Raw genomic sequence first — 25,493 nt, 5'->3', positions numbered from 1 at the left:
AAAAAAAAGAATCTAAAGAGAAAATGGAAACCAGTCTGTGCCAGGTTGAAGGCAAACTACCTAATATCTGTATTATGATAGTTTCTCAAAGTAGGAAGGTAACGATTTTAAAAGAAATTCCCTTTTCTAACTAGCAGGGTTCAAAATTGTATTTATACTGTGAAACATGTTTGTATAACACTGGAAGAAAATACATCAATATATTAACATTGATTTTCTTTGGGTGGTGGTACTGTAAGTGGTTACTTTTCTATATTTTCTTGATTTTTCTACAATAAGCATATTCATTTTATAATGGGAAAAATTAAAAATACTATTATACATCCATGCATTGGGATATCATGCAGGTGTGAAAAGAATGAAATAAATCGATATATAATAATATAGAAAGGGTCGCCTGGGTGGCTCAGTGGTTGAGCATCTGCCTTTGGCTTGGGTTGTGACCTCAGTCCTAGGATAGAGTTTTATATCGGGCTTCCCGCAGGGAGCCTGCTTCTCCCTCTGCCTATGTCTCTGCCTCTCTGTATCTCTCATGAATAAATAAAATCTGGGCAGCCCGAGTGGCCAGGGGTTTAGCACCGGTTTCAGCCCAGGGTGTGGACCTGGAGACCCAGGATCGAGTCCCACGTGGGGCTCCCTGCATGGAGCCTGCTTCTCCCTCTGCCTATGTCTCTGCCTCTCTGTGTGTGTCTCTCGTGAATAAATAAAATCTTTACTAAATAAATAAATAAATAAATAAATAAATAAATAAATAAATAAATAAAATCTTTAAAAAAAAATACAGGAAGATCTCCAAAACTTTTTAAAAAAGATTTATTTGAGAGAGCGTGTAACCATGGGGGGTAGGGCAGGGCAGGAGAGAGAGAATCTCAAGCGGACTACTCACTGAATTTGGAGCGTGCTGTACGGCTCCACTCCCTAGGGCTCAGTTTTACGACCCTGAGATCATGATCTGAGCCAAAATCAAGAGTGAGGAATTCAACTGACTGAGGCACCCAGGCACCCCTCCAAAATATTTTTTTAACTTAGGCAAGGCGCAGACCGACTGTAAAAATGATCCAGGGCAGCCCCGGTGGCCCAGTGGTTTAGCGTCTGCCTTCGGCCCAGGGTGTGATCCTGGAGACCCGGGATCAGGTCCCAAGTCAAGCTCCCTGCATGGAGCCTACTTCTCCCTCTGCCTGTGTGTCTGCCTCTCTCTCTCTCTCTCTCTCTCTCTCTGTGTGTGTGTCTCTCATGAGTAAATAAAATCTTTTTTAAAAAGAATGATTCAATTTATATTATTAAAAGAATACATATACTCAAATGCAATTTATGAACATATACACAGTAAATGATAAACAATAGAGCTGTCGGGGATCCCTGGGTGGCTCATCGGTTTAGCGCCACCTTCAGCCCAGGGTGTGATCCTGGAGACCCAGGATCGAGTCCCGCGTCCGGCTCCCCGCATGGAGCCTGCTTCTTCCTCTGCCTGTGTCTCTGCCTCTCTCTCTCTGTGTGTGTCTCTCATGAATAAATAAAATCTTAAAAAAAAAATAGGCACTATCACTTCTGGGAAGTGGCAATGGAAGAAAGGGATGGAGGTGGGGGAGAAGATAAACTTTTCCTTTTTTTTTTTGCTTTGTACTCCTTTCTACAGTACAATTTGTTTATTGCCATAAGAACTGATTTCTAAAAAGCTCATCTGGAAAGTAAAAGAAAAATGCCCTTCTTGGGCAGCCTGGGTGGCTCAGTGGTTTAGCAAAAACGCCTGCCTTCAGCCCAGGGCGTGATCCTGGAGTCCCAGGATGGAGTCCCATGTCAGGCTCCCTGCATGGAGCCTGCTTCTCCCTCTGCCTGGGTCTCTGCCTCTCTCTCTCTCTCTCTGTGTGTGTGTGTGTGTGTGTGTCTCATGAATGAATAAATAAAATCTTAAAAAGAAATGCCCTTCTCAAATTGTTGATGCAGGCCTTTTCCTAGCAGGGCTCTAATACAAGGTTCGACAACAGAAGAAAAAGTGGTTATTGCCCAGTTTATTTACATATTTAAGATGATTTATAAAGTGAAAGCAAACACATGCAATGAACTAATAAAACGTGTCACGCTACCTGGGTAGTGTTTCATCAAGTGCTCCAATAACGATTCCTGTGTCACCACAATCTGAGCAGCATTCATATCAGATACAGCACAGCAAAGAACTTCAGCCAAAGGTATAAACTGAGACTGAGCTATTGGATTCATTTGCACTGGAAAGACATCACCTAATCGGAGGTTAAAAAAAAGGAAAGATGATACATTTGTAGTAGAAACTCTTTGGAATTAGTGAATCAAGAATAAAAACTGAATAGCACATGGAATTGCTTTTTTTTCATCAGTTTTTCCTCAGAATCTGATAACATGACATGAACAATGACAGAAAGCATAGAAGAAAAAGGTTTACATTCGGGTCCCTACTTTCTAAGATGTTTATAGAATTTGTCACTACTTTACATGCAAGAGATAGTAAGTTTCCAGATGAAAGGCACACAGCACTATCAGACTTCAGGTTGGACAATGCTTATATGGTAATTCACATTTTCTTTTTTTTTTTTTTTAATTTTTTATGATAGGCACACAGTGAGAGAGAGAGAGGCAGAGACACAGGCAGAGGGAGAAGCAGGCTCCATGCACCGAGAGCCCGACGTGGGATTCGATCCCGGGTCTCCAGGATCGCGCCCTGGGCCAAAGGCAGGCGCTAAACCGCTGCGCCACCCAGGGATCCCCGGTAATTCACATTTTCAAGGCATTTTTTTTCATATGAGCTATCCAGAGCAGCCAGGGATGGAATTCTTCTTAAAATATAGAAAGCCAAAGAAAGCTCAAGTAATTGTCCCAAGGTTAGAAAGTAGGGAGACAGAAATAGGTCTTCTGACTCCTAACCCAGTATTTCCATCATTCCACATTTTCTTGATTGGAATGATTAGGAAGATTTGAAGAAAGGGCAGTAATGTTTTCCATAAGCATTAAGACATGGAGCAAAACCATGGAAGGAGGAAATCACAGGGTATATAAAAGCATGAATAGAGTTACTGTTTGGATAGAGTTTATATGTTCTATCAGACCAAAATGGAAGACAGACTGGAAGTATAAGCTAACTGTATTGTCTTTGCTTCTTGCCATCATCTTAAATAAGTGTTCTTAACCTGCTACTACTCATGTTAGGAGTTTTAGATCCTGCTGAACAGCCAAGAGAACCATTCAATTACTTGGAAATGAAAGACTAGGGGGCAGCCCAGGTGGCTCAGCGGTTTGGCCCTGCCTTCACCCCAGGGCGTGATCCTGGAGACCCGGGATCAAGTCCCGCATTGGGCTCCCTGCATGGAGCCTGCTTCTCCCTCTGCCTGTATCTCTGCCCCTCTCTCTCTCTCTGGTCTCTCATGAATAAATAAATAAAATATTTAAAAAGAAAGAAAAAAAGACTAAGGCTCAGGAAAGGGATCTGGGAATCAACTAATACAGAGGAGATGCGAAGTTAAGGAGTGGCATAAATTCTTCAGTAGAAGAAATAGGAAGAGAGCCAAGAAACACTGGACTATGGGGCTATCTACAGTCAAGAGATAGTGGAAAATAAGGACCCACAAAAGAGAGAAGGCCCAATAATGGGGGGAGAGAAGTAAGAGTATGAGAAAAAAAGGCTCCAAAAATGTTTGAAAGGGATCAAAAAGGTTGAGGGAGGAGGGAAAAAGGCCATTGTATTTCTTGATGAGAAGGTGACCATTGGTGTCAAGAAAACTGTTTTCATAAAAAAGAACACAAACTAAATGTCAGGTTGAAAGAAGGGAGTTGGTGAGAAAAAAAAAAAAAGTAAAGTTAACAGATCCCCTTGTTCTAGAGCAGGGCTTCTTAACTTTGGCACTTTTGACATTTGGGACCAGATATAAGGTGACCAAGCATCTCAGTACGGCCAGGACTGAGTGGTTTCCTGAGGCATAGGATTTTCAGTGTGATGACCAAGAAAGCCAAAGGCAATCCAAGATGGCCTGACTAGTCAGATCATTCTTCATTGTGCGGGGCTGTCCTGTGCATTTTAGCATGTTTATTAGTGTCCATGGTCTCTACCCACTTCTAGATGCCAGTAGCACCTCCACCAGTCGCAACAACCAAACATGTTTCCAGACATCGCCAAATGTCCCCAGAAGGGTGGGGGGGTAGGGTCAAAACTGCCCAAATTATAAACCACTGTTCTATACAGTTTGTCAGAAAAATCTGATTCTGAAACAGGAGAAATAGAACACAAACCAGGAGTAGGATCAAGTGAATGTGAATGTGTGTGTGTGTTGTGATTTTCTTAAAAGATCTCTGCACATTTGGATGCAAAAAGGAAGGGCTTAGTGGAAACAATGCACATGATTCTGTGAAAGAGAAGACCAGTAAGGCACCAAGATCCCAGAAGAGGGGACTAGGAATGCCCAAAAGGTGCCAGTAGAAGTGCCTTAGAAATAAGGAAGATATTACTGCATCCGGACCTGAGAAAAGAATAGAGAGTGGTAGAAGGCCAAAAACATACTGAAGCATAGAAGGAAACAAATTCTAGCACAGCAAGGTCATCTGACCTCTGCAAAGTTAAGGCAGGGAGAGAGGGGATAGGAATGGGAGGAGAAAAAAACAGGAATGAGGAGCTGAAGAGTGGAAATGGGGTTTGAGGAGCTGTTCTTTGAGTATACTAGCAGATTATGAAGGAACCCTGAGCCTCAAGATGATTTAAGTATGGTTTCCGGCAGGTGAAGTGGCAATCTGGAATAGAAGAGAGTGAGAGCCAGGGAAGCCATTGATGCTTCTGACATTTTAATGTGCACATGAGAATCACCAGGGGCTTGTGCTAATGCACAGATTCTGATTCAGAAGGCCCGAGGCAGAGCCCATGATTCTGCATTTCTAACAACTTCCCAGGTGAGGTCTGCTTGGGAATGGTAGAGGGTTCGTGTGTTGATGATGGCAGTGCTAAAGTAGCTAACCATTCAACAAATAAACATGGTCCTGGGGCTGCCTGGAGAGTCAAGAGGAAGCCAAAGAATGGAGAAAACTTGGTTACACCCTGCAGTTGCCTCTCCCAATGATAGTGGAGAAGCCAATACTTTTACTGGTTGTTGAGGGGGAAGGCAGGTGGTGAGCATTGGCAAGGAGTGAAGGGCTGTAGCCAGAGCTGGTGAGTGGCCCATAGTATTTATTTTATCTGCATGAAGATAGAAGACTTCCATAAGGACACTGATAAGCAGTTTGCCATTATACATAACATTGGGCTATTTCACTGTGTACTTAAGCTTCTCTATCAGGCAGGCTGGGGCATCTCTGAACACAGAAGGTCATAACACAGAGCAGAACTGCTGTCGCAACCTAGGTTAGGATCTCCTCTTGAGTGCTTGTGGCTATTCCCCTAGATGGATACCAGGATACCTATAGCATTCTGAAAAGCTAGGATGACTGGCTAGTCAATTAACATTTCAAAGGGCAGTGATAAGAGATGGTACTATGAAACTTACTGTCCAAGTGGGACATTAGATGACCCGAATCTCAAAATCCTTCTAGAAAGTCTTATCTCTAAGCTAAGGATAAGCCTCTGCCTCTCCTCATTCCCTCTTTGCCTTTTTTCCCTCGGCATCCGGGATTTACTTTCTTCTCTTTCATCTCTCTCCTCAACCAGAAAAAAATATAGGATTAAAGTACAATCCCAAATAGTTCCATGCTTCTTTCACGTAACTCCATGTGCTTAGTTTGAAATAAGTGACCTTAAACTTTCGTAGATCTTTCTTCATCCTCCCCCAAAACGGGCTAAGTCGTTTTTTTTTTTTCTTGTATATGATTTTAAATTGATTTCGCCATTATCACTACCTGCATGCAGATGAGAAGTCCTTAATTCAGAAAGGGGGGAGAAAGGCCTCTCCTAGAAAGATAAGGGCTAGAGGCCTGGCAAGGATAGGACAAAACAAAACCTAAGAAGTGTGGCTCAGCCCCACAACCCACATTCAAGCCTCACCCCAGCCCAACCCTAAATCCAGTCATTTTGAATTTTGAAATGGGGGAAGGAGGAAGCATTAAAAGTAAAGAGACAGTGGCTGGTGTCCGCGTCCCATGCCCTTGCCGCGCCCCCTGCCGGTAGCCGTCCATTTTTCGGCGAATGAAACAAGGAAGCTGAACCAAACGTGGGGGTGCAGCACCCGGGTCTCCACTGTGCCTTTGGGCTAGACCGAAGCCGCCCATTTTTTAGCTCAACCCTTTAGCTTTCTTTTCTTTTCTTTGGAAAAAATAGTCAAAATGGGTTTTACATGGGGCTGGTGGGAAGAACTGCATGGGATGTTCCTATACATTTCTTTGCAATCTTCCATATATCGAAAATCAATTCAAAATAAAAGATTAAAAATAGATTTTTCAGAACCTACTTTCCTTCTCCTTTTCAACCAGAGACATGACCAACAGAACTTTTTTCTTACATTCTAAAAATCCTAAACAACGTCTCATAAAGAATCCTGACTGCCAAATCCAAAGACACACTCAAACTTTATTCACGGGATCCCTGGGTGGCGCAGCGGTTTAGCGCCTGCCTTTGGCCCAGGGCGTGATCCTGGAGACCCGAGATCGAGTCCCACGTCGGGTTCCCGGTGCATGGAGCCTGCTTCTCCCTCTGCCTGTGTCTCTGCCTCTCTCTCTCTCTGTGTCTCTCATGAATAAATAAATCTTTTTAAAAAATTTATTCGTGATTCCCACTGCGACATAGCAAAAGAGTGTTTTAAGAGTAAACAAAGGTATTATCAAGTAGGAAGGGAGGTGCCTAGGTGGCTCAGCGGTTGAGCGTCTGCCTCGATGCCTTTCCTGCATCGAACCTGCTTCTCCCTCTGCCTGTGTCTCTGCCTCTCTCTCTGTGTCTCTCATGAATAAATAAATAAAACCTTTAAAAGAAAAAGTAGGGGCAGCCCGGGTGGCTCCGCGGTTTAGTGCCACCTTCAGCCCAGGGTGTGATCCTGGAGACCTGGTATCGAGTCCCACATCAGGCTCCCTGCACAGAGCCTGCTTCTCCCTGCCTGTGTCTCTGCCTCTCTCTCTCTCTCATGAATAAATAAATAAAATCTAAAGTAATAATAATAAAAAATAAAAAAAGTAGGAAGCCAAATTGCCTTTTTTTTTTCCTCCTTCAAATTAATACAATGATATGTCCGTTGCATTTCAGAGAACTTGTTAAAATGTATTTAACCTCTGGTTTGGCGCTCCCTCCAAACAAAGCCTGGAGAAAGTTTTTCAGTACATTTCCTTAGCAGCAGCCGTTGCTTAGAGACGTCTTCAGGTGCATAAATCATCAGGGTGTTTTTTTTGTGTGCAGGCGAGCGGAGCGAACCCTGCGCAGGGACATTTGTGATAGACTCAGGAATCACTTTCATGCTCTAGCCATCTTTTTTGTTTCAGTAACTTTCGCATTTGGATTTTTAGAATGCAATAACCCTTAATAGAGTTTTCCACCAAAAATCAACTTTCTGTGTAGAATATCCCATTTATAGATGTAAGCAGATTTCACAGCAAGTGAAAGCCAGTCCTTTGGCTTTATCCTCCATTACTATGGAGTAATTGAAGAGCACCCTTCAGCACAGGCCTGCCATGGACCTTTGCCCCTTGACCTGTTGCAGGGACCAGAAGGCTAGGAGAGGCCCTGTGCCAGAGTAAACAGTCCTCTCTGTTTATACAGTCTTGTACTCTTGGGTGCTGCAGAAATGGGAAAAGCATTTGGCCTGAAAGACTGGTCTGACAAAAATGCTGACAAAGTACAACCATATATATTGGTGCCTACTACATTTAATGCCATCTTTTCTGCAAAGAATAATTTTGTTGCTACCTTGCTACACTCCCAAAGGATTTAGTTGGTATTTAAATTTTTTAAATTTTTTGATGAGTTTTAAAACAAGTATTATTTTAAAAGGCACTTTTGAAGAAGAAAAAACAGCACAAGGCAAATTAAATGTGTGTAGTATGTAGCCGCCCAATCAGCAAGTGAAAGTATGGAGTTCTGAACTGTCAAAGATTGTTGATGGGATCCCTGGGTGGCTCAGCAGTTTAGCACCTGCCCTTCAGCCCAGGGCATGATCCTGGAGTCCTGGGATCGAGTCCCACATCGGGCTCCCTGCATGGAGCCTGCTTCTCCCTCTGCCTGCGCCTCTGCCTCTCTCTCAGTCTGTGTCTCTCATGAATAAATAAATAAATAAAATCTTTTTTAAAAAAAAAAAGTCCTCATCAAAGCTCTGAGGAAAAGGAGGTGACTTCTTTGTCAGGACCCAAAGGCCTCCTCCATATGCCTCTGGTGGAAGGCCTCTAGAAGAATACCCTATCTTGACAGTTTTCCATCTCTGAAGAAAAATGGCTAAAAGAGCCATTTCCTGACCAATTCATGAGGCACAAATATTCATACCCTAGTGTGAAACATCCAAATGTACGTTCATGACAAATATGGGCACAACCAGGCTGCCTTTCACCAGAAAGCTGCTGGACTAAACAAATTGTCCCCCAAAATTGTGGTACTGGAAAAATCTTCAACCAAGGACACTGGACTCCTAAATCTGCCAGTTACAGATCATCAATTAGAAGCTTCCACAAAATTAAACAAGCTGATCAACGCGAGACTGGTGTCAGCATAGTGGCCGGGCCAGCAAGATTATTTTCCCAGGAATAGTGGGTGTGGGGAGCACAAGCCAACAGAAATGTGTCAGTCCCAGAGCCCTGAGTGAAGGTCTAGCGCAAGGGCATAGATACCTGGGCTCAAACAACAAACTCTTTCACATCTTGAAAGTGAAGGAGAGATTTAGCATCCTGACCATTTTGGAGGAAAGAGCCAGATGTGAAGAAGGCATGTGATCCCAGGCCTCCCAAGTGAGAAAGTCAGAACCAAAATCAAGTGACAGTCTTCCTGGCCCAATCCTGTGTTTGCTTTGTCCACCGAGAAAATTTCTGAGGAAAAACTTTTTTACTGAGGGACAAAATTAAAGTTTTATGTAAAAATTAGACCTTAAAAAAAAAAAAAAAACCCTGTACCTTTAGAGGGGAAAAAGTTAAATACTATCCAATATTAACATTTATCTTATGCTTTTAAGATGCCTAAACAAATTCTAAGAGGGCCTCCACGTGGGATCTAGATTCTGACATTTTTTTTTATTCAGGGTACTTGAATTCGATTTCAAGGTTCCCAAGAGCCTGTGCTACCAAATATGCAAAAAGAGGGAAGACTTCTTTGCAAATTTGGAAAGCACTCACATCAAGACTTTTTTTGTATCATACTAATATATGAATTTGCCATAAAATTATATGCTAGGCAAAAGTAATCCTAACACTACTTATTTCATATTTTTTTTAATTTTATTTTTATTATTTTATTTTTTTTATGATAGTCACACAGAAAGAGAGAGAGAGGCAGAGACATATGCAGGCTCCATGCACCAGGAGCCCGATGTGGGATTTGATCCCAGGTCTCCAGGGCCACGCCTGGGGCCAAAGGCAGGCGCTAAACCGCTGCGCCACCCAGGGATCCCCATACTTATTTCATATTTAAGACACAAAATTCTCTCTACAATAAAAATGTTGAGTCCCTATACAAGTTTATGGACTCAGTGCTAGGCAGTCTGCCAGAAATTCATGCATTATTGACTTTCAATGGTTTAACTGAGCCGCTCAAACTCAGCTAATTACCCCGGACACATGAAATCTGAGACCATCTTTTTAGGCGCCTGTACTGAATCACACTGTGGGAAAGGTATCTTCTATGTGCATTAGAGATGACAATAGAGCATGAATAAAACAGCCTGCAGATACACTCGAGTTTAATAAAAAAAAAAAAAGATGTTTTGTTCTAAGTAATCCAAGAAGTTTCCCTGATTTTTAAACTGCACTTTTATCCAAGACAGAATTTCCAGATTTCTTTAACATTAAAATTAATCCTGTACTTTTAAAAATGCAAGTATTATGTAACCATGTGTATCTCATCAGAGATCAGATGCTGTGCACAAATTTCCATGGCTTTAAATTAATTAGACCTATTGTGTTCAGAAAATCAAATGAAATTGGAACAAAAAGAAAGGTTTCAGGCCAGCAAAACCAAGCCCCTCTCCATGTCTCTCTTTTATTTTAGCAAAATAAAAGATTGCAAACACTTTCCTCCACATTTAGAAACAAAAAGAGGACGAAGACTCAGAAACTGGCTGTAGATCTAAGGGTGGTTGGGTTATCTCCCATGGAAGCTGGAATTCTTTCTCAAGGGCGGTGGTATTTATTTTAAACTCCTAGGCACATACCTCCCCTCCTGGGACATGCCCTCTGTTGAAGAGCTAAAGGCTTCCCTCAGAAGGCTGGGCCATTCCAACAGGGGTTCTTAGTGCTCCCTTCCCTAATACTTCGACCTGTCAGGATTAGTAAATTAACAGCCCCTTTCTTCTCAAGTGATCGATCCACAAATAGCCACTATCAATTAAATTGCAGAGGCTCTGGGCCATTTGACACCGGGACCCCACAATTCAGCTGTCAGACACAACATGGGATGTAGAAAAGACACAGAGGTAGCCCGACTTCGGGGAGCCCTTTGGCCTGTAGCACCCTTCCCCCCCTTGACCGCCACCCTCATTGTGGCTAAAGATACAGGGGCTCCTGGCTGGGAGGAAAGAATGTGCATGACTCAAACCAGCTGTTTTTCTTTTTTAAAGATGCTAAAACTCAGTACTTCAGCCTCCAAAGCCCTCCAGGCCCCATGGTGCCCTTTCCTAACCTCTCTTCCCTTCAGGCCTCCACTTTGGATATGTTAATGATTTTACCCCAGCGGTGTCAGTTTTCTAAGGCTGTCAAAATTAATTACCATAAATGCAGTGGCTTAAAACAACACAAATTTATTATCTCACAGTCTATACATTAGAAATCCGGGGGGGGGGGGGGGGGGCTCCACTCAGTCCTCTGCTCCGGTCCCGTGGCTGGGGCTCTAATCAGAGGCTCTAGGGGAGCAGTCTGCTTCCAATCTCATTCAGATTTCTGGCAGAATTCAGTTTCTTGTGGGTCGTAGGACTCAGGGTCTGGTTCCCCTGGTGGCTATTAGAAGGGACCCCTTCCTCAGCCATTTAAAGCCACCTGTATTTGTCCTGTTGTCCCCTTCATCTTCAAAGACAGCGTGGAGTCTTTTTCACACTGCCATTCTCTCTGACTTGCCCTTCTGTTGCTTCACTTCCGTTCCAGTCAGATAAAGTTCTCTGCTTTTAAGGGCTCATGTGATTAGATTGGGCCCACCCAGATAATCCAGGATAATCTTCCTAAAGTCTGTAACATAATCACATCCGCAAAGTCCTTTTTGCCATGTAAGGTAACATATTCACAGGGTCCAGGATTTGGACGGGGACATCTTGGGGCACCATTCTGCCTACCACCCTAGATACAAGGGTCGGGGGCAAGGAACAGCTGAGGACAGAGGCACAGGTTGTAAACTGCAGCAGTCTTGTATCTCCCCAAAAATGGCCGTGCAGGAAAGTATCTTTTCTTTGCCCTCAAGGCCAACCTGGGACTGATTCAATTTAAGGTGAACCTTCTTCCCAAGATTCTGGGGGCCACACGTGTAATGACTGTGACTGGCAGCTCGGAGACATGGTGATGAAATAAAATACCATTGAATACCACTGTGCAAAAAAGGGGCGGGGGGGGTGTAGCCTCAAGGCTGTTGTTTGAATAACAAAATTTCCGTATGATGAAGAAGCTGTCCTTTATGTCCCTAGTCTTCACGTTACAAACGAGCATTATCCTGGGGGTCAAGGGACCTGATTGGGGTTTCAATCCAGGTTCTGCTATGTGGCTCCGAGAAACCACCTCTCTTCTCTGAGTTTCAGTTTTCCTTGTCTAAACATGTGGGGCTGAGCTAGATCAGTGTTTCCCAAGATGTGGTCTGTGGAGAACTCATTCCACGGAATGCTCTGCAAGAAGAGGGTCCCAAGGCCGAATGTTTGAGAAACACTGCTTGCATTGTTAATGGCTCTGAGAACTGTAATGGATAATTTAGTTTATCTAACCCGATGTTTCTCAGTCATACTTGGCCACAATCTTCTTTCTCCCAAACCTGGTATTACCTATCAGCTGTGACTCCTCTCCTTCCAAACCGGCCTCTCTCTGCATAGTCTGTTCTCTCATCTGGGAGACCTCATCCTTGTCTCCTCCATCTAAAGCACTCCTCCCCCTGCCGGTGTTTCCCATCATGAAGACTGGCTCAAATGCTGACTTGACTCTCCCCTGGACTATTCTCTGAGCCCATCAGCTGGAGTTCTCCTTCCCACAGGGACCACTTATGAAAACTTGAATGAGCAGCTACTGTGGCATAGCATTAGTACTCATAGTACAGCAATATTAGAATAGCTTATTATAACAGTCATTCTATTATTTCTTATCCCGCAAATATTTATTGAGTACCTACTATATGCCAGTTCCTGGGGAAACAACTGTGAACAGAACACAGTCTTTGCCTTCAAGGGGCTCTGATTCTAATAGAAGAGCAGTGGTTGGAGGCAATCATAACCCAACGGAGCGCTGCAATGGGCAGGACTGGGACTCGGTCTTCCTGGTCCCCCTTCTGAATGCCACTCTCAGAAGTTTGTGGATAACCAGGCAGGATCACCATGAGTAAGAAGAGCCAGACGTGTTGCTCTGGGGCCTTGGGGTACTGAAGGCAGCATGGGATGAAAAAGGGAGCCCTGCAACTGGTCAGCCTGACCTGGGGCTCACATCTTCCAATTCCACTTACTGACTGTGCCTTCTTCAAGCGTTCATTAGTGACATTGACTGTCCAACACAAATAACAATATCTGACCCAAAGGTTGTTGTTGGAAAACATGCCAAAAAACCTGGGATAATATCTGACACACACCTGCTCTCCTAGCGACATTAATAGTCTTTAACTTTTCTTCTCAAAGGAGGAATATGAAACTTGATCACCCCTGGTTCCATGTTGTTATTGGTACTTGGAGTTTTTCTTGTAGGGCACTGGTTCTGCACATGAATGGGTTTCTCAGCCATTCAGGACTTTTCTTTTCCCAACCCCCATAGCCTATGTGACCAGACACCAGTTATGCCCATGACGTTCTCCCCACTTGAGAGGAAACCATTTGTGTTGGTCAAGCCTATGGCTAGCCTTGCTTTGTTCTATTTGGGAATATTTTACTGTGACGCCTTGTGGCAGATATTGTAGGTTGACACATTCAACACACATTCCCGATCATCTTTTTCCTGGCCTTCCTCCAGTGCAGGGGTAGGAAAATTACTCGATTTCCCAACTGCTCTTGAAACCCATGGAACCGGGACATCACTGCGGTCCGAGATAAGGCAGGCAGCTGCCACTGCTAGAAGCGACTTCACCAGGAAAAGACCCTGCCTTCATCTTGTTTCCTTTCATTCTTAACTCTTTTTTCCAGCTTGGATCTTGAAGAGGATGCAGCCACCTTGTGACCATTAGGTGACAAACATGATGGCAAAAGACCACTCTTTAAGGAAGGCAGAGCAGAAGAGAGAAAAAGCCCAGATGTATGGTAGCCTTGCTGAGTCCCTATCCCAGGCCCAGCCTGCTAACCTCCAAACCTCTTGTCATGAGACAAATCTACCCCTCATTTGTTCATGCCATTGTTCGAGCGTTTTCTGTAATCCACAACAAAACACATCTCCAGCCAAACTACTTAGTCAAGGTCTCTGATATGTGTTTCCTCCTCATATTCTCTGCAGTGGGGAGTGTTTGCCCTGCCGAGGGCCGGAATAAAGCTTCTGGATTCTCCAGCAGCTGGACTTTATTTTAGCAGCTTAAATGCTGTGAAGCTAGAAGGCCACAGCGGTGGGTATTCAGAAAAGGTGTCGGGGCTTCTGCCCCTTTACTCTAATCGCACCAAGTCTGGGATGTGCCATGAGAAGAATGAGAAGCAGAAACTTTAGCTGACATGGCTAATTTTTAACTGCCTGGGGACATCTGTTCTAAGAAGGCTACAATAGGCACTCTCCTCGGGATGGGAAGGATTTCCTTCTTGCACATAGAAATAACAGAGGGAAAGATAAGAACTATCACAGCGGTACAGCTGGTGCTCCGAATGGGTATCTACGGTTACAGCCCTGAGAACGGGATGCCTTTCAATCTCTCCTGAAAGGAAGTCTTGTGAAATGGAGCCAATAAGTCAGTATCACCGTTCCCATCGATGTAAGATTAACTACGCATTTAAAGAGGCAAATAATGAATAACACCATTTCTGCTTCAGGAGGAGGTAAACCCTACCATTTGTTGAAGAAAGTTGCCTTTGGTCCTGAAAGAGCCTGGATCCACCCCCCCCACCCCCCCACCCCACCCCCACCCCCCTACCCCCGTCTCTACAGCTGGGTCTGTACCGAGGTGGATTAAGCCCAGCAGAGGCCTCCTGCTCCGATGAGGACTAGGACGTGTGGTGACAGGAGCTGCGAGAGGGCTCTACTTTACATCATGAGACACACAATTAGTGTTGCCTTTTATCCCAGACTATACACACATGCATGCGCTCACACACGTGTACTTTACCAAAAGAATCACAAAAATTGTAACCTTCCCTGCACCTTTCCTGTTGATGGAGGATGGGGGTCAGGTGACCCAGAGAAATGAACAGGACCTGCCCCAGAATCCAGGGAGGATTATCCATGGCCACAGGTGCTTGCCCAGTCCCCCGCAGCAGGGTGGCTCAGCCCGCTCAGCCACCCTCACTTCCACCTGGAAACTGCTCCTGCCCCAATCTGGAAAGCATCACTGAGTTTCTGCCTCAATGGTCTCTTTCACTTCTCCCAGACTGCTGTGCTCCAGCTGCTTTCAACTTGATTACAGATTTTTTTTGGCCTCCTGAAATATTAACTTATAAAAGATAAAAGCCACTCCAGGGATACAATTCATATAAATGTAGTTTTACTGAGAAGCACTTCTAGGCTGCTAGAGAACTTTAAAGATACAAACTTTTCGGTTTTAAGATTGTGGATTCCTTTGATTTGGCCCAGAAGTCTTCACATTACATCTGGGCAGATGTGACTGCACCTTTAGTATATTTTCACAAGGTCACTGCCTTAGAAATGAAATGAAGGTGCACCACCCTGAGAAATCTTGAAAGAAGCTGTAGGTCTTGCTTCATATCAGTGATTCTAATCTTCCTATGTGGGGTCATATAACCATTGCTTCAAGGAGCCAACCCCCTACTTCACACTAAGCCATCTATTACTGCAGCTCTGACCCAAGGCAGCCAGATGTTTTTTCAGGTTACATGCTGGGAGAAAGAGAGTGGGTTCATGCACATCATGTTGTGTGTCCAGGCAGAAACTGCTAGGGCCCATCTGCAACGGTTAGCTGACTCCCCCCCCCTCCCCCTTGCCTTCCACACAGATATGGTTTCCCTACCCCACTCAAAGCAAATGCACTCTTCTCTTCACTCTCTTGGGTTTCAGCCTAGAAAAGGGGCTCCAACATATCTTTTATTATTTTAATAAAGCTCAACATGGGGCTTGAACTCACAGCCCTGATGTCAAGACCTAAGATAGAGTTGGATGCTTAACCAACTGAGCCACCCAAGTGCCCCCAACATATCTTTTATTTTTTATTTTTTATTTATTTATGATAGTCACAGAGAGAGAGAGAGAGAGAGAGAGAGGCAGAGACACAGGCAGAGGGAGAAGCAGGCTCCATGCACCGGGAGCCCGACGTGGGATTCGATCCCGGGTCTCCAGGATCGCGCCCTGGGCCAAAGGCAGGCGCCAAACCGCTCCGCCACCCAGGGATCCCCCAACATAATCTTTTAAATACACTACTTCCTAGCCCCTTCTTTTTCCTGTCTCGAAGACTTAAGACTGACATTCTCTTTTTACTTATGAAAGATCCCCTCCTCCAAGGGCTGTGCGGACAGTATTTCTGCTACCAACACACTGCTCACTTCACCAACTCTCTTACTCAGGCCACCCCTCCCTTTCCAGGGTCACCTCATGTTTTTGCCTGGCAGCTCAATGTATGGTGCTGAAACTCAGGTGTAGGACACCAAGGACAATTCTTGTGGAAGTTCCTGGAACAGCACAGACCTCTGGGTCATGAGAATCCTGCATCCATCCCGCTTCTAACGTGGAACAATGGAGCTAACTGTTAGCAAGAGAAGCAGAATCTTGAAGAGCTGGAGCTTTCTAGATAAGTGTTGCTGAAATCTTGGGATCCTCAGCTAAGTTAATTTATAACTATATAGCGAGAGAACCCTAGAGAGATTTAACTAACTCTGAAGGTGTGTTTACATTTTAAGGGCAAATGAGGCCCATGACCTTGGAAACAGTTCTAGGTCATAAAAACTGGAGCCACCAAGGTTTGCTCTGGTTCCTGCAGAGATGTGTTTATACTCCAAAAAGTCAGAGGGAGAACCCAGAATCTTTTCCATCCTGTCTCCAAGCAACAAAGGTTTTTCTTCCCGCTGGGGGAGGATAAAGAAGCAGTTGCATCTTTCTCCTGTATACAAGCAAGGAAAATCCCCTTTTCTCCATCCCTCCACCTATGGAGTGTCTAAGCATCTATGCTGGAGATTTTTCCATCTGGCTTTCATCATATTGCCCTAAGCACTGGAGCATGGGGGTGGGGGTGATGATGGTACCATTACAATTATTTACGTAAAAATATTTTTTATTTTTGTGTAGTTTGTCTTTCATGTGCATTCAGAATAAAATTAATAAAGATGCTTATTAAAAGCCCAATGGGGGTGGCCCAGGCGACTCAGTGATTTAGTGCTGCCTTTGGCCCAGGGCATGACCCTGGAGTCCCACATTGGGCTCCCTGCATGGAGCCTGCTTCTCCCTCTGCGTGCCTCTGCCTCTCTCTCTCTCTCTCAAATAAATAAATAAAAATAAAATCTTTAAAAAATAAACTAAAATAAAAGCCCAATGGTTATGGCAGCAAAGATGACGGTATCCTAATATGTCACATGGCTTACTGGAAGAGACCGACAGAGCCCTCAAGCAGGTTAGTAGGATTTGAAGGATATCCACAGGAATTAGCAGCTCTGTTGAAAAAGACTGAGCAATTTATTAGTCCGGGATCAGGAGATAGCCTTGGAAAAACCCAGATTAGGATTTTGCTCTGTGCTCTGGGTGGGACCCAGAAGTCCTTAGAGGTGGGTTTCAAGTGGGACAGGAGGAGCTTGTGTCGCTCTCCTACAGGTGAGGAGAGAGAATAGGCTCCCAAGTCTAAGAGGACCTCAGACCTCTGGGTGTCGAGTCCACACTGCAGGGAAGGGGTCTGGATTACCACTTTGGAGACCCTTCCCAGCTCTCTTCTGCTCCTTAGTTTCCCTGCGACCCCAGCTGACTTTCCTGTCTCAAGAGGCACTGCACTAGTTCCTTTACAGGGCCGGAGAACAGGAAGACTGGAATGTTGACAGCTCTGTTGGATGCTGGCGTCCATGCACCACGTGGAGAGAGGACATGACACGGAGCAAGTGGTGTAAATGGAGATACTGAGGAATGCAGAGTGGAGTCTCCACGCATGGGCATAGCGAGTCCTGGAGCATCCTCGCACACGCCAGGCAGAGAAAGGAGAGGCAGGTTATCAAACCTCACCCTGCAGCCTGCATTTTGCCCCGCTTCTGCATTCCCCACCAGGGAGGAAACAGCTCCTCCCTTCCTGCAGCTGTGATTTTATCCCCATAAATGATGATTTAAACTGCTAGGAGTTTGTGTAAAAACTTTGAACGTACTTGGATGTTATTATGCTCGTCCTAAGTGCTCGAGAGGGATTGTCTCACCTCTTCCCTCCATCAGGGAAGGCTGCAAAGAGAAGGCTGCCCTTGTTTTTTTATCACCTGTGAGTGGAGTGGATGTCTCTTAGCCCTGAGGTTCCCCGGCAATTGGGAGAAAACTGTTGGCTCCTTCCCATCAATGTGGAGGCCTGAAATCTCACTAGATTCTAGGTGTGGGAGACAGAGCAAGTCTCTGCACCAAATGAGCGCTCTGATGTTTGCTCAGGATGGGTGGTATGCCAAGAGAAGGGGAGAAGCTCCCAGATTCAGGTACACTTCAGACATTGTTGACATGGATGTTAAACAGTACCTTCCTGAAAAGCAGCTTATAAACTTGTTTATGAGCTCTTGTGGAAATCAGATGTTCGCATTTATGGAATGTGTCAACTGGGACCCTAGGGACTTCCACTACTGACAGGTAAAAAGCACTTTTACAAAAATCCTTGCAAGAAAGGCCCTGCTAGCCGGGCATCAGTTCTCCTTTGCATGAGAAAGGGGTAAGCATCTCCTCTTGCTGCCCCAAGCAAGGAAAAGTCATTGGCTTTGGTGGTGGTGGCAGTGGGGTGGGTTCAGCTCTGTTAAACTGCAAACAGGTGTGGTAGCCCTGCTCTGTGGGCTCAACTCTGAGAATGTTGAAAGACCTTTTGTGGGGCTATGAGCTGTGGAAACAAATCATGAATGCTGGATCACACACAGGTGCCCACGGAATGGGCTGTTGTCTGATGAGGCCGCTGCTGATGGAGCCTGCCTCTCTCCTGGCGGGGTTCCTAGGAAAGCCACAGGGCAGAGGAAGGTCAAATCACGAGACTCTGTCCTCTCCGCTGGCTCAGGCAAGCTGAATCCGATGGGACTTTGGGCCCTCTCTTGGTGAGATCTCATTGCTGTTGGCTTTTTGCATTCGGCCTTTCTGATGTTTGGATCGGGCAATTTGTGCCTTTTCTGGTTCTGGCTGAGGTCACTCAACAACCAGCGGCTGCTCTGACTCACCTTCTCCTAGTGCACAACACCTCAGTAAGGTGGCTTGATTATTCAAGGCAGCAGTCCCCAGGGAGGGCTGATCCTCTCTAGCTTTTCAGTGTCTCATGGTCAGAACAGTAAGTGTGGGGCATATAGATGTATTTCAGGAAATGTTTTAATTCAGAATTCTGCCCTGACCAGATATGATGTAGCTTTCTGTCTCCCCTAACAATAATCCCAGATCAGCTTGCCCAAAAACAGTCTCAGGAGATGCAGAAGTAATAATTAAGTCTGTTTGAATTGTGTGAAAATGTTCTGTGAAAAGGCTTTTTGTCTCTTTTGCACCTAACTCTTGTGGGCAAAATGTCTGGGTGAGGATGACAGAAAAAACCCCGTGAAGTTACAGTCATGAGACACACGGATTTAGTAACAGTGAAAGGAAAGCCAAGAGCAAGGCCCTAGAGAAGGGAAAACTTCAGACCCAGGAGATGAAGGGCGGGGAATTCATGACATTTGTTTTTCAGGATCTGCTCCTGGAGCTCCCAGAACATTCCATGCTGCTCTCCTGACCTGCTGCCCACCTTGCTGCTTCAGCACTCCAAATTCAAACTGACCACTGAGGATGCTTCTGCTGCCTGACAGCTGACCAGACAGGAGGGATGATCCCAGCTCCTGCATATTCTACGCAGAACAACTCCAGCTGTCCTCTGCACCTCAGAAATAGATGAGCCAGCGTCGTGAGCAAGCTGGATGGCTTGATATTGCCTGAAGTCATTCCGTCTGAAAATAGGAACTGAATGGAGTTTTTTGGGCCAAAGTGGGGAACCCCCAAATTTAGTAACTGGTGGAAGGCCTCCTAAGGGATCTTGTGCATTTATGTTGCCTAACTGATGTATCATTCCACTTGGGAGCCCTAACAGTTGTAAATGCTTTGTTTCCAGGGATGCCCTGTGTACCCCTGGGGCTCTATGAAAGGCAGGTATTAACTTCTCTCTGGTGAAAACACCAACCTAGGGGCACCTGGGTGGCTCAGTTGTTTAAGCGTCTCTCTGGCTGGTGTCATAATCCCAGGGTCCAGAGATCGAGTTGCACATCCATTGGGCTCCCGGCTCAGTGGAGAGTCTGCTTCTCCCTCTGGCCCTCCCCCCTGTTCGTGCTGTCTCTCATGCTCTCTCTCAAATAAATAATCTTTTTTTTTTTTTTTTTTTTTTTTTTTTTTTTTTTTTTATGATAGTCACAAACAGAGAGAGAGAGAGAGGCAGAGACACAGGCAGAGAGAGAAGCAGGCTCCATGCACCGGGAGACCGACATGGGATTCGATTCCGGGTCTCCAGGATCGCGCCCTGGGCCAAAGGCAGGCGCCAAACCACTGCGCCACCCAGGGATCCCTCAAATAAATAATCTTAAAGAAAAAAGAAAAAACATTGACCTACACCTAGAGGGGGTTATCAGATATATTCTAAGGGTTTATAGAAACATCCCAGGTAGACCAAGTATAACCCTCAGACATGTGTTCTGAAGGCAGCTGACCTACAATAAGCTATTCCATTAGATAGGGGGTATGAAATTTATTCCTCACTTTTTTGCTGGAAGTGATGATTCATGGCCCTGCCTCAGCCTCAAAGACACTCAGGTCAGCTTTAACTCACAGGGGCCAGTTATATGGATGGCAGAATTTGTTCCAGATTTTCTTCTTGCAGGCCACAGCAAAGTCCACACAAAGCATTAATACATCCAGCTGAAACTGGCCCTATCCTATGCCTCAGGCCAGGTAGGCAAGGTTAATTCAGGAATCTGAGGACACTACCAGCCATTCTCAGGTAGACCTTGATGGTAAATGAGATTTGTTCAATTGACTACAACCAGAAGGAGCCCTGGAGGCTGAGGCTAAGACCACTGTAATGGGAATGCCCTTGTCCTGCCCTTGGAGTTCTGCGGGCAATAGCTAGGTAAGAGTCATTTGCAACAAGCCCCATGAATTTGGTCCTATCGCCTGCTGGTCAGAACAAAATTAAAATGACCAGCGGAGTGGCATATTATGGAAAAATTTATCAGTAGTCAACTATGGAGAAACACAATAGGTAGAATCACTTGGTAGAAAAGTTTTCTGTTCCTGCACAGTTGGGGTTTTCTGAATAAATTTGCTAAAAACATGGGATCCTGGGCTAAGAGCCACATCTTGGAAAATTAATTTTCAACTGCAGAAGTAGAGTGGTCCGGAGAGAGTCACCTAATTCTGGAGGTATGTGTTTATATTTCAAAGGAAATGAGACCCGTAACCTTAGAGGTCAAGAAGCTGGAGCTTTTCTGACCTCAGAGAGATGTATACATTGCAAAAGGTTAGAGAACCCAGAATGCTTTTCACTATGTCTCCCAAGTAGCAAAGTTTTTTTCTCCTTTTGAGAGGGAAAGGAGAGGCAACTGTCCTTCTGTGGAAAAACAGAAAACTGATTCTATGGAATTCTAGCCACTTGCGTGGGAGGTTTCCCCAACTGTTGCTCATGGTGTTGCCTGAGGACCTATGTAGTTATGTAAGTAATAACTAATCCACTTCAGGATGTCACTTTGGACCATACCTAGCAAAACAAAGCTGGTAGAAACCATAAAAAACGAAGTCTCTGGAAATTCTAAGAGCATATGCCAAATGAAGAAACATCTATTACTGATAAGAGTGGTGGGACACCAATAAAGCAGACATCTTAACCAAAGAATCCAGGAAAGAGACAAAGGGCCCCAAAGAGCTAAAACCACTGGCAGCCCTGGGTACCTTGTGCTTGACCAGGACTGCACTCTACGAGAAGTAACAGCAAAGGGTTCCTGCTGTAGGGGAAACCCATCACTAACCTAGCCTACCTAGTCAAGCCACAAAATCAAATACAAGTTCCAGAGAGGGGAAAGAGGAATCTGCACCCAGAGATGCTATAATAGATCACCTGAAAGGTCCAGTTTTCAACATAAGACCTGCAAAGAACCAGGAACCTGTGGCCCACCTGCAGGGGGAAAATCAGGCAACAGAAATGCCTACAAAAGGGACCAGATGTCAGATGTAGATTTCAAAGTAGCCATAATCTGTCCTAGGAACTAAAGGAAACCATGCTTAACGAAGTAACATATGAAAACAATGTCTCACCAAAGAGAGAATATCGATGAAGAGAAACTATCAAAACTAAATGAAAATTCTGGAGTTGAGGGATCCCTGGGTGGCGCAGTGGTTTGGCGCCTGCCTTTGGCCCAGGGTATGATCCTGGAGACCCAGGATTGAGTCCCACATCGGGCTCCCTGCATGGAGCCTGCTTCTCCTCTGCCTGTGTCTCTGCCTTTCTCTCTCTCTCTCTCTCTGTGTGTGTGTGACTATCATAAATTAAAAAAAATTCTAGAGTTGAAAAGTACCATGACCCAACTTCAGAATTCATTTGAGGGAGACTTAACAGTAAACTTGAACTTGCAGGGAACTTGAAGATAGATCAACACAGATTATACAAGCAAGCCAAAGGACAGAAAACAGAATGAAGAAAAATGAAAAGAGCCTCAGAGAAATGCAAGACTCCTTTAGGCGTACCAATCTATGTGTAAGGAGGAATACAACAAGGGTAGGAGAAAGAGAAGGGAGCAGAAGAAATATATGAAGAGATAATAGAAATCTCAGATTTGCCGAAAACCAATCTATATATCCAAGAAGCTCAAAGAACTTCAAGTAGGATAGTGCTACACATGGACACATTGGAATGAAAACACTGAATGCCAAAGATAAGAAGAAAATCTTGAAAGCAGCAAGAGTAAAACAACTCCTCACATACAAAGGAGACCCAGGTAGATTAACAGCTGACTTCTCACCAAAAACAATAGAGGCCAGAAGGCAGTGTATAATATACTTATTTTTTCAGTGTACGACATATTTAAAGTGATGAAAGAATAAACTGTTTCTGATCCAGGACAACTCAGGTGTGCATTCCAAATAAAATTAATAAAGATGAGTATTAAAAACCCAACAATACTCTAGTCAAAAGATGTTAAATTTTAGGGATCCCTGGGTGGCGCAGCGGTTTAGCGCCTGCCTTTGGCCCAGGGCGCGATCCTGGAGACCCTGGATCGAATCCCACGTCAGGCTCCCTGTGTGGAGCCTGCTTCTCCCTCTGCCTATGTCTCTGCCTCTCTCTCTCTCTCTCTCTGTGACTATCATAATTAAAAAGAAAATATGTTAAATTTTAATGACTTTTTACTGCCACAATTAGATGACAATTGTATTAGAAAGTGAGTTAAGACCCACCATTCATTTTGTTCTTGGAGTAAACTCTCTAGAATATTGGGGCTCCCTCTTCCTCCCATTCTTTTTGAAGGATGGAGTGGTGTTTTAACTTTGTGTGTTTCCCCTTATCTATCATGGAATGATATTTGGTCTCTATCCCCAGTTCTTGGCACAGTTCCTGCTTCCTAAGACCCTTGGAATTTCCTGAGTGATAAGAGTGACTACTAGGCCCTTTTAGATAGCCTCAGGATGGTTGCCAGAACAAGCCTTGAGTAGAAGAAGCTTGGAAGTTTCAGCTCCACTCCCCAACCTCTAGGGCTGGGTGAGGGACTGAAGATTACACTCATTACCAATAGCAAAAAATTTAATAAATCATGGGGCAGCTGGCTGGCTCAGCCAGTGGAATGTGTGACTCTTGATCTTGGGTTATAAGTTTGAGCCCCATGTTGGGTGTAGAGATTACTTAATAAAAAATTTTTAAATGATGATTTAATCATGTCCATATAATAAAACCTCCATGAAAACAAAGTTGGGAGAGCTTTCCAGTTAACGATTAGACCAAGGTCCTGGAGAGGGCAGGAAGCTCTGAACCCCTCTCCCCCATACCTTGCCTTATGTATCCCTTCCATTTGGCTGTTCCTGTGTTATATCCTTTGTAATAAACCAATAAAAATAAGTAAAGCACTTTCCTGAGTTTTGTGAGTTACTTGAGCAAATTAATGAGCCTGAAGTGGTTGTGGGAACTCCTGATTTTGTAGCTAAGTTAGAAGTATGGGTAACCTGGGAACCCAATAATTTCAACTGTCATCTAGAGTGGGGCCAGTCTTGTAGGACCATGTGGAGTCTGACACTAACTCCAGTATCAGAATTAAATGGTAGGACACCCAATTGGCATCTGCAGAGAATGAACTGGTGTCCAGAGAAACCCTACCTCTCACTTGTCCTGCTTCCTTGGTCAGGAAGGCCCCAGCCCTCCCACAGCCCCCATGCTCCAAAAGGCAGGCAAAACTACACAGTCTAAGTATAAACAAATGAGATGTTATGGAATCTCAGCTACTGACAAAGTATCAACTTGAAAATGAGCATGTAACACAATATTCCACCCCAGGGAAGCTTCTGCAACACCAAACCCACCAGGGGGCTCCTTACTGTTTAGGGAAGTCAGAAAGTTAGTGTCTCAGAAACTCTACACCTAAACATTGTTTCCTAAACATCAATCATTTGGTTGCCTTTGGGATTTGGGACTTATCCACATATATAATAACATTTATCTTAAAATCAACTGTATTAAAATCATTACTAAGGAAACTTTATGTCCCTACTTTAAGTGGAAAATCAGTACCATTTGCTGTAACAAAAGGTATACCTTACACCATTTAAAAAATGCTTGGGGTGCCTGGGAAGCTCAGTCCGTTGGCGCCTGACTCTTGGTCTCGGCTCAGGTCATGATCTCAGGGTTGTGAGATCAAGCCTTGAGTCAGGCTCTGAGCTGAGCTCGGAGTCTGCTTCTTTACTTCTCCCTTTTCCCTCTGTCCCTCCCCCTGCTCTCTTTCTCTCAAATAAATAAATCTTTTAAAAAATGCTTAGTGTCTAAATGCATATCTAAATCAACTCGTGTACCACCACCAATCCTATACATGCCACACCTTGCCCTAACCCGCTGTGTAGGATGAAAGAGTGAGAATAGAAACAGATGGCACTTTGTGACATGCCCTGAATTTGAGAACCAGGCTTCCTTCTGAGAAGACTGAATTCAACATTTTTCTAAAGGCACATCAAGTAAACACTAACCTCTACAGTGCCTTGATTCCGTTAAATCAGAACACTAAATTTTTAAGTAATTTTTAAAACGTTTTTATTACCAGGACTTTCAATTAGCAAATATAACATACAACTATGGGCGACTGCAGGGCTAGACAATTAAGCTCAGTTTAAAAACAAAAAACAGGGATCCCTGGGTGGCGCAGCGGTTTGGCGCCTGCCTTTGGCCCAAAGGAGATCGAATCCCTCGTCGGGCTCCCAGTGCATGGAGCCTGCTTCTCCCTCTGCCTGTGTCTCTGCCTCTCTCTCTCTCTCTCTCTCTGTGACTATCATAAATAAATAAATAAAAATAAAAACAAAAAACACAGCCCTGGGCTTTCTTAAAAGTGCATATCACCAAATGCTATTGCTCTCCAGCACCGGACCAGTCTATGTGACCTACAGTTACCATTTAAAGACCCACCAGGGTGCTCGCTTTGGCAGCACATATACTAAAGACCCACCAGGGGTGCCTGGCCAGCTCAGTCAGTAGAGCATGTGACTCTTGATCTCAGGGTCGTGAGTTTGAGATCCACATTGGATGTAGAGATTATGTAAATAAATAAAATTAAAAAAAATAAAATAAAGACCACACAACACTTCTATTCCCTTTCTTAGGTTTATAGAGAGTAAGATGATGAAAAGTTTAAAAGAAATGGATTCTAAAAAAAGAAAAGAAAAGAAATGGATTCTGGCAAAGGCTGTGTCAAAAAGCAAAGGCTTGTGTCAAAAGC

At 44.4% G+C, this 25,493-nt stretch overlaps 1 protein-coding gene and 1 long non-coding RNA gene across 4 annotated transcripts in view; one reads left to right on the top strand and one right to left on the bottom strand.

Moving 5' to 3' along the window:
• STOX1 (storkhead box 1) overlaps window positions 1-25,493 on the bottom strand; it is a 51,839-nt gene that overhangs the window by 8,066 nt on the left and 18,280 nt on the right. For all 3 annotated transcript variants that reach the window (XM_072823372.1, XM_072823373.1, XM_072823374.1), the window contains exon 2: window positions 2,085-2,237. In XM_072823372.1, the coding sequence (XP_072679473.1) occupies window positions 2,085-2,237 (153 nt within the window). The remainder of the gene's footprint in view (window positions 1-2,084; window positions 2,238-25,493) is intronic.
• On the top strand, window positions 9,527-23,643 carry LOC140631936 (uncharacterized). Its single transcript, XR_012029472.1, has 2 exons — window positions 9,527-18,174; window positions 19,238-23,643. It is a non-coding gene; the product is annotated as an uncharacterized lncRNA (long non-coding RNA).

This window comes from Canis lupus, chromosome 4, assembly GCF_048164855.1.
Source record: "Canis lupus baileyi chromosome 4, mCanLup2.hap1, whole genome shotgun sequence".
Classification (NCBI taxonomy): domain Eukaryota; kingdom Metazoa; phylum Chordata; class Mammalia; order Carnivora; family Canidae; genus Canis; species Canis lupus.
Note: the sequence above shows the minus strand (reverse complement) of the source record. Positions and strands in the feature narration are given on the sequence as shown.